The 9,610-nt window shown below is 36.9% G+C and overlaps 1 protein-coding gene across 1 annotated transcript; it reads left to right on the forward strand.

Annotated features, from left to right (window-relative positions):
- Positions 1–6,988: 6,988 nt before the first annotated feature.
- Positions 6,989–9,399, forward strand: LOC137739126 (DELLA protein GAI-like). Its single transcript, XM_068478622.1, has one exon. The coding sequence runs from the start codon at positions 7,292–7,294 to the stop codon at positions 9,032–9,034; it is 1,743 nt and encodes a 580-aa protein (XP_068334723.1). The 5' UTR covers positions 6,989–7,291; the 3' UTR covers positions 9,035–9,399.
- Positions 9,400–9,610: the final 211 nt, after the last annotated feature.

Consider the following 9,610-nt stretch of genomic DNA (forward strand, 5'->3'; position numbering starts at 1 on the left):
GTTAACCATCTCGGGGGCACAATTGACTTTTTAGGGTTGATCGTTGACTTTTTACGAAATTGCCCGGAACCCATCTTAGTGTATTTTGATGCCCTGATTCCAAATCCGCACTCCGTTTTCTCAAATTTAATCATTTTAGTTGAGTTTTACTAACAGGACCTAATATTATGCTTAGGTGCAATTACTATCGAAGACTCCGACTTTCCTAGCTCGAACGGATGTGGCATCGCAAGTAACTATGAGTGGGTCTTTTCTTTTATATAGTATATATATTTGTTTAGTTTCCACACACACACACACACATATATATATATAACGAATTTTCTTCATGATTGCCATAATTAAATTAACATTTATAAGAAAGATTGTAATGTTGAGAACTATGAAATTATTATGAATCCTATGAGATGCACAAGTATGCTTACTATTATAGGCTATCTTAATTATATTTGCGGCCATGAATAGTATTATGTTGACTAGAATTATCGAATCACTGTGGCATGATTAGATTTACGTTATCAGCTTATCGTTGCTGCACCGGTGTTAGTACTCGCCCGAGGCCAGGGCCAGTCTTTCACGTGTATCTTCACATCACACTGTGCGCTCACTTTGGATCCATTGTAGGTGCCAGTCCTGTCTTAAATTGCTATAGGTAATTAGAAATCGTTTGCGATGCTCATAAGGTCAGTCTTCACGTGATTGTAGTACTAGAGCATAAATAATTATTACACCCTGTCCTGTTCATGTCAGAATACCTCTGCATGAACTCATGTGTCAACATGTGTTGATGAGCATTCGTTATGATATGCTTATTTATGCGAGATTATGTGATTACAGGACGTGAGGTGGTTATTTACGAAATTCTATAACGTATTGAATTCTTGAGAAATTGCAGGCTACGGTAGTATTTTCATACTATACGTAGTATATATATTTGGAAACTATACTGGTTTTAAGTCGAGGGGTTATTATGTTTTCAAAAAGGTTTTACAAAGTTTTATTTTTAAGCCCACTCACCCTTGTTTTTTGCCCCTCCAAATTTCAATAGCTGAGTTTTCGTATCGACAAGGATTCTTGACAATCTAGGCATTGAAGATTACCTTCGATGATATAATTCTCAATCTACTCTACTGTACTTTACTTGTGCTCTAACATCATGTGTGAAATGGGTTCATTCCCGCTCACTAGCGCACTCTTATATTTAAGCACTTTTGGGTTTAAATTTATTCACATTTTTCCACATCACTACACTTTATGGATTTGTCACCCTCTGTATGCCGGCCAAAATAGCTCGATTCGGAATCCAGGTGGACATTTCGGGTCGGGGTGTGTGTGTGTGTGTGTGTGTATGTGGCATATAAATCTTAGATTTAAAGTCTCTTATTATATTACAATGAATATGAAACGGCTACAAATTTTTTTATTGAAATAAAAACAATGTAATAATACGAAATAATAAATTGCAACATAATGTATCCATAGTGTTAAAAAATTGTAAACAAGCTATATAGTAATGTACCCTAACCAAAAATTGTAAAATTTTGATTGAAATTTTATTATACCAAAATTTTAGACTAAGATTGTCACATCCCGACCCGGGCTCCACCATATCCCGGGCTCGACTCTGCTGTAGTACGATATTGTCCGCTTTGGGCCCCGACCACGTTCTCACGGTTGTGTTTCTGGGAACTCACACGAGAACTTCACAATGGGTCACCCATCCTGGGATTGCTCTTGCGCGAACTCGCTTAACTTTAGAGTTTCGATGAACTTCGAAGCCAGTGAGCTCCCAAAAGGCCTCGTGCTATATGGAGGTGGGCATGTACATATAATGCATAGATGATCCACTCCCCTGAATTATGTAGGATCTAACAAAGATTTTATTGATTTGAATACCTTGATTAAAAGACAAAATATTAAATTTTAGTATTAATTTCTCCCCATAATCTTTCAAAGATTAATAATTCGTCTTATACTTATCATATTTGTTAGTTTTTCACAAAATAAATTATTTTATATTTTAAACAAGGGTACTTCTCTTTTTTTTTCTTTTTTTTTTTTTTTGATTTTTTATGTTTTAAACAAGGGTACATTTGAAATTGAAAACGGGGTACATTTATAGATTTTACATTTAAAAAATGGGTTCATTTTATTTAAAAAAATGGTACATTTACAAAACCTAAAAAGGGCGTCAGTTTACATACAAAAAGTGATACATTTATAAAGAAGAATGGATACATTATGGATAAATTATGGGTACAAATAAAAAGTTAAAAAAACCTAGACTAGAAATATATCTTTTAAAGAAAGGGCACAAAAATAAATTAATATATGGGTACAAATTGAAACTAAAAAGAAATTAGTACAAATTTAAAAAAAGGTTTGCAAATTAAATTTGGGTACAAATTAAAAATTAAAATATATTATACAAAGTATAGTCATAAATATAAATATACTAAATGGAACGTTTCTAATATTAAATTAATATATTTTAAAAAAGTTTTAATTATGCTAATATATATTTTATTATTAAAATAATAACATTAATTAAAAATTAAGTTGATAAAAAAATTACAAAAAAATAAAATTTTAATTAATGAAATAGAAGAAAGAAGAAAGAAAAACTTTTCCTCAATGAAAAGTAAAAACTACAGTAATTAGAATTGCGAGCCATGGATATATATGGAGCCGTAGAGGTTTGTCGTGACAACCATGATGAAGGGAATCTTGTGAACGTGGCAGAATCCCACGGTGATGTATCAATTTAAGTGACATGTGTCAGCCCCTCTTCGACTGGTACACTCCCAATTTGGAAAAATTAAAACCTATAAAACGGAAAAATAGAAAGACGTCAGCTTCAGATACCGGACCCTCCCTATTATGCAAAAGGGTATATTATCAATTTCCCCCCTGAACTTGTGACCATTAACCAATTTCCCCCCTCAACTTTAATTTTGGCCAATTTCCCCCCTGAACTCTCATGATTAGTCAATTTCCCCCCTCAACTTTAATTTAGCCAATTTCCCCCCTCAACTCTTATAATTAGTCAATTTGCACCCTACTGTTAAATTTTTAATTTGATCATAATTAAACAAGTGTGTGTAAGAAACTAAATAAGATGTATGTTAATCATGTTCCTATATCTTTATCCTATTACAAATAGATTAAAATTTAGAATTTTACAATTTATCATAGATAATATTATTAGTCATAATAAATCAGTATGGAGTAATTTTATTTGATTTTTGACTATACAAAATTGATAACAAAAAGGATTGATGTGTAAATTTTTGTATGTGAATACAATTTTCTTTATAAAAGTGAAAGCTAAGTTCAAGTAAATTGCGGAGAATCGAGCTTTAGTAAAAAAATGGCTAGTCTATTCATAATTTTCGACTCCTTATTAAGAATAACCCATTTTATTGAAATAGGTTTGATCCATGAGTTTAGGATTATTATTTCTTTTTGTTATTATTTCTTCTTCTACATGCTTTAAACCCGATTCATAACTTTTTCTTATAATCAACCCATGTCACATACTAACTGTATTATGTTTTTGTACATTTTACCCTATATTATGCAGGTGAGTTTATGTTAATTTTAGTACTTTGTTGGAAGCTATTAGAAAGATTGAAAATTAAGAAAAGAATAGATGGAAAATTAAAAAAAAAAAAATTAACAGTAGGGTGCAAATTGACTAATTTTGAGAGTTGAGGGGGGAAATTGGCCAAATTAAAGTTCAGGGGGGAATTGACTAATTATGAGAGTTGAGGGGGGAAATTGGCCAAAATTAAAGTTCAGGGGGGAAATTGGCCAATGGTCACAAGTTCAAGGGGGAAATTGATAATATACCCTATGCAAAAAGCAGATTTTCTTTCTCAAGCTTTTTTTTTTTTTTTTTTTTTGGGCAAACCAAATTATCTGTACATAGAAAAACAAATTAAGTCTCACAATAAACTAGTAATAATATAATTTAAATTCATCTTTGGTGAATATTAAACTTGAGATCCTTAACTTAACAATGAAAGAAAATACCATTAGACTGCACTATTAGGTAGTTACAACCTCTCACTTACAAGTAAAGAGGAATACACTAGCGAGAATCGAATCTAAAACATCTCAATTACAAATCTAACCACTTGGTACTACGGTCTAGTAGTATTTATATTTATTTATAAATAAAAAATTTTAGGTTTAATTTTCCTTACAAGCGAATTTGAACAACTTAACTTATTTCATTCTCATTAACGTATATAATATTGTTTTGTTCAAAAAAATATACAAATCAAAATTAAGTCTGTTACGTCTTAACGTGACGTGGAACCCATTTTCCGTGTATAAAATTTTACGCCGGCCCAGTGGGTCCCGTTGGCTCCACAAGACGAAGTCGACGTCTGAAGCCTCCACTCCCTCCCATCATCGTGGGCCCCACATGAATGCATACACTGGGTGTTATACTCCAGATTATATTGTTCTCTGCCTTTTTTTTTATTTTTTTTTATTTTTTCTATATGAACGGTTACTGTTATGTCACGTCAACATCTTATATTAATTATCCATTACAATATGGAGGGAAGCGAACGGTGCACTTGCACTGAGGATGTTCCACATGGCAATTTGTTGACACTAAGCTCGTTTTGGTTGGTGAAGCGTTGTTCCTGATGTCAACGTGCGTTGAAGTAAAAGTTGACCCTTAGACCATTAGGAATGTTTTAGTGGTTCGGGACGAATTTTAAACTCATATATATGAGGCATATTTTTCAGTCCAATTCTTAATGATTAAAATATATTTTCGAACCTTTTCAGTTGTCGAAAAAGTAAATTACCGTGACAAAGTTACTAGCTAATCTCTTTTTTTAAAAGAAAGAAAAAGTCAGACCCCTCCCTCACATAGGTTTGTGTATGGAAGAAACTACTTCTCACACGACCTAGAGGAGGTGTTGATCACTCGCTTGACATCTCATCAGCTCATAGCAAAGTAAGCATGACTCGGATCATATTTTTCATTGGTCGAGGAGAGCAAGCTACATATGATCGATTCACTAGTGAGACGTTCCGATCTGATAATGTATTGTTGCAAAGAAAAATATTATGCGTAATATATATTAAATCAGATCACTACATGACAGTATATTTATTTAGTAAAATTTGTTCTTCTGCTTTGAGATCTCCAATGGTTGATAAGGATTATAAACTCTATTACATTTTGCATTATTGTGTTTTGGCTTCTTTAAGATTCCGATCCATGTCTTTCAAAAATTGGCAAAAAAATTATAGGGTTAAGAAACCATTACCTCATTGTCCATTCAAGTATCTATTGTTTGCTTATACTTTGTCTACCCTAATTGTGTTCTTGAGCCTGGACATACCAATGAAGTCAAGAATGTCATCACTAGAGAAAGAGAGAAGCTTAAGTGAACCTTCAAGTTTAAACTTAATCAGGTGTTTTATCAAAGGGATGATTCTTCTATTACCATATGTACACTCAATTCAATCCACATATATAATAGAGATATTTGTCATTTTTACACCTGAATTTGTAAGGAACTATCAATTTTTCCGTGAACTTTATAATTGCAAAAAGTAATTTTATCCCCTTAATGTGGATAACATATTGTATTTTTCTTCTTCTTCTTCTTCTTCTCTTCCGCGTACACTTTTTGTATGAATTTTAGGGTTTAGAGTTTTGGGGGGGAAATTAAAGCTCAGGGAAACATCTTCTAATTATAAAACTTTAAGGAGTAATTGGTTAAAATTAAAATTCCGAGTAGTCAATTATAAAATTTAAGAAAGTATTCGACTATAATTAAAGTTTAAGAAAAAAATTATAGGTCGCACGAGGGAATTTCAATAGTATTTGGACCTTCTAATTATAAAATTGATAGGTCCACGCCTTTCTTATAATTTAATTAGCCTACAATTAGAAGGCCCAATTACTATTGAAATTCCCTCTCCTTGATAAGGCATGTGGTCCATAAAATCGTAGAATATGCATCCAATAAAGTTCATACTTATCCGTTTGCCATTTTCTATTAGAGTTTAAGATGATTCATTTGAGTTATGCAAATTTTTAAGTTGTAACTCATCCTTATGCACACGAAAATATTAAATATAAGATATTTTTTTTTATATTGGTTGTAGGATCTGTGCTTGGTGTAGCGCATCTTGAGCTTAATACGTATTCAATTGATAAAAGAGCATTAAAAATAGATGTCATGAAAAACTCGGTTTCAAAAGGGTTCTTGCAAACTAGATCTAAAAACATTACAATAGAACATCATTAATTGCAAAGTAATGAGTAGACTTTAAACACTCGTCCGAACTCATCGAGAACCGTACGATTATACATATCAAAATAAAGCATAGAAAAAAGGACAGAAGTTTCGGAAGTCAGTCCTCAACAGTTTATAAATAAAAACCAAAGCTCCAATTCTACTAAACTGAAGAATCAATGCTCAAATTTCCTTGTCAGTCGACTGGATATAGCAAATTGGCAAATAGGTGTAAAAACGCGCTCATCAAGGGCAGTGGGGGGATGCAAATGAGTTTGGGTACACAGCGCAGCTGGACCCACATTTCATTTTGAGTATTGATATTCATATCATGTTTTTGTACTATATTTTTATACCACCTTAAGTAGCATTTGATGTGGACAACCACATCATTTGAAAAAAAAAAAAATTTCAAATGATGTGGCTATCCACATCATATGTCATCTAAGGTGTTATAGAAATATGATATAAAAATATGGTATGAATAACATTATTCTTTCATTCTTGAGTCGAAAAGGCTCTCAATTACGAAAACCATTTCATATGCATCGAAACACGAATAATACAACCCGTATTTTTATATAATGATAATAAATTTTATTTTTAAATCATTAATTTTTTAAAATACATATTTTACTATTTATATAATAATATAATTTACTACTCTATATTTCAATCTTACTGAAAAATCTGTATTCAGTCACACTCACCACACAAATTCTCAAATCAAGCTTTACCATTTTAAAAATAAATAAATTAAAAATCACAATCCTAAAAGCCCACGAATTAAATATAAAAAAAATCCCAATTAGTATGGCCTCCAATGTTTCCTTATCTCTTCCACTCTCTTACCTCCCTGTTCCTCCGTTGTACCTCCCTTCCTCCTCTCTCTCTCTCTAAAAAGGTAAACACTGCAAAAATTAAAAGCCTAAAATCCCATTTGACCAACATGCACAGAGCTTAGTGGGTGTTTCTATATCTTTCAGTGCCTTCTTCTGTGTTTCTCACAAACCGAAGAGATGAAGAGAGAACACTGCCATAGCTCTGCAACTGCAAGTCAGAACAATTCCAAACCAGAATACTCATCACCGCCGTCTTCCGCCCTGAACGGCAAGGCCAAGATTTGGGTAGATGAACAAGGCTACAGCGGCAGCGGCGGTATGGACGAGCTGCTTGCCGTTTTGGGATACAAGGTTCGGACCGACGACATGGCCGACGTGGCCGAGAAGCTCGAGCAGCTCGAGATGGTCATGGGTTCGGCTCAGGAAGATGGGATTTCTCAGCTCTCTGACACCGTCCATTACAACCCGTCCGATCTCTCCGGGTGGGTCCAAAGCATGCTCTCTGAGCTCAACACCGGCGACGATATGCCCTCAATCAACGGCCCTCTTCTCGCTCCAGGGGAGTCCTCGACGATAACGTCCACGAAGTTCTGCAATTCCCAGCGGACTCGGGTTTTCAGCGACGATTCCGAATACGATCTCAGGGCTATTCCTGGCGTGGCGGCGTACCCGCCGGCACATTCGTCGTCGGAGACCGAGAGTACGAGAAAGCGATTGAAGACCTCAATTGGGTCTAATTCCGGCGGGATTGAAGTCTCCGGCGCTGTATCCGACCCGACTCGGCCTCTGGTCCTGGTCGACTCACAAGAAACCGGCGTCCAACTCGTCCACACACTCATGGCCTGTGCTGAGGCTGTCCAGCAGGAAAACTTAAAGCTTGCAGACGCGCTTGTGAAGCACGTGGGCCTACTCGCGGCTGCCCAAACCGGAGCTATGAGGAAAGTCGCCACGTACTTCGCTGAAGCTCTGGCTCGTCGGATTTACCGAATATACCCTCAGGATTGCCTCGATTCTTCCTACTCGGACATTCTCCAGATGCACTTTTACGAGACCTGCCCTTACCTGAAATTTGCCCACTTCACTGCCAACCAGGCAATACTCGAGGCTTTTGCCACGGCGACCAGAGTACACGTCATCGATTTCGGGCTTAAACAGGGGATGCAATGGCCAGCGCTCATGCAGGCGCTGGCACTAAGGCCCGGCGGCCCACCCGCGTTTCGCCTGACAGGTATTGGGCCGCCGCAGCCCGATAACACGGACGCGCTGCAGCAGGTGGGATGGAAGTTGGCTCAATTGGCAGAAACTATTGGGGTCGAGTTTGAATTTCGAGGATTCGTCGCCAGTAGTCTGGCTGACCTCGAGCCGTCTATGCTCGACATCCGTCAGGACGAGGCCGTAGCGGTGAATTCGGTTTTCGAGCTTCACGGCCTCTTGGCTCGAGCCGGGGCGGTGGACAAAGTGTTGTCATCAATCAAGGCCATGAAGCCTAAAATTGTGACTATTGTGGAGCAGGAGGCGAACCATAACGGGCCGGCTTTCTTGGACCGGTTCACGGAGGCATTGCATTATTATTCAAGCTTGTTTGACTCTCTGGAGGGATCGTCCGGGCCGAGTCAAGATTTGGTCATGTCGGAGGTCTATTTGGGTAGGCAGATATGCAACGTGGTGGCATGTGAAGGTGGGGACCGAGTTGAGCGACACGAGACGCTGACTCAGTGGCGAGGCCGGATGGACTCCGCCGGGTTCCACCCAGTCCACCTCGGATCGAACGCGTTCAAGCAGGCTAGCATGCTGCTTGCTCTTTTCGCCGGCGTAGATGGGTATCGGGTGGAGGAGAACAATGGGTCTCTCATGCTCGGGTGGCACACGCGGCCGCTCATAGTCACCTCGGCCTGGAAGCTGGCGAGCTCAACGGAGTGAGTGAATGAGTCAGTTTCAGTCGGTTCAGCGGCGGTGATTGATTGAACCACCGGGCACCCAGCGGGGTGGGTGGACACTGTGACCATGTGAGTTGTGAATTGTCAGTAGGGTGAGTGGGGACTACAATGAAAGTGAAACTGCGAAACCAATCCAATCGAATCAAGTGGTGTATACTGTGTAGTTGTAATTGTAATGGTAGTTTTTTTTAATTTTTTTTTAATTTTTTTTTATGGGCCCTTTTGCATAAGTTCAAGTTGTAGAGTCCTTTCGACAAGGGGGATGAATGAATCATTGTGATGATGTGTAACTATCTATCTTTTTCTTGAATAAAATGATGAGCATTGATTCTTGAATGAGAAAGAAACCATTTTGCTCTCTGTAAATTTGACACATTATCGTTATCTGGAAGCTATAGGAGAAGGGAGGCAGATGGTCTGCCCTGTCAATATTTTACAGTCACGGTTAAGCCACGTCAATATTTTAAATTTTTATTATTTTTTGTCTTATTATTTCTATAAAAAAAATTAATATAAAATATTAACGTAGCTTAACCGTGACTGCACAAAATAGGAGGGA

The sequence above is a fragment of the Pyrus communis genome, chromosome 7 (genome assembly GCF_963583255.1).
Source record: "Pyrus communis chromosome 7, drPyrComm1.1, whole genome shotgun sequence".
NCBI classification, from domain to species: Eukaryota; Viridiplantae; Streptophyta; class Magnoliopsida; order Rosales; family Rosaceae; genus Pyrus; species Pyrus communis.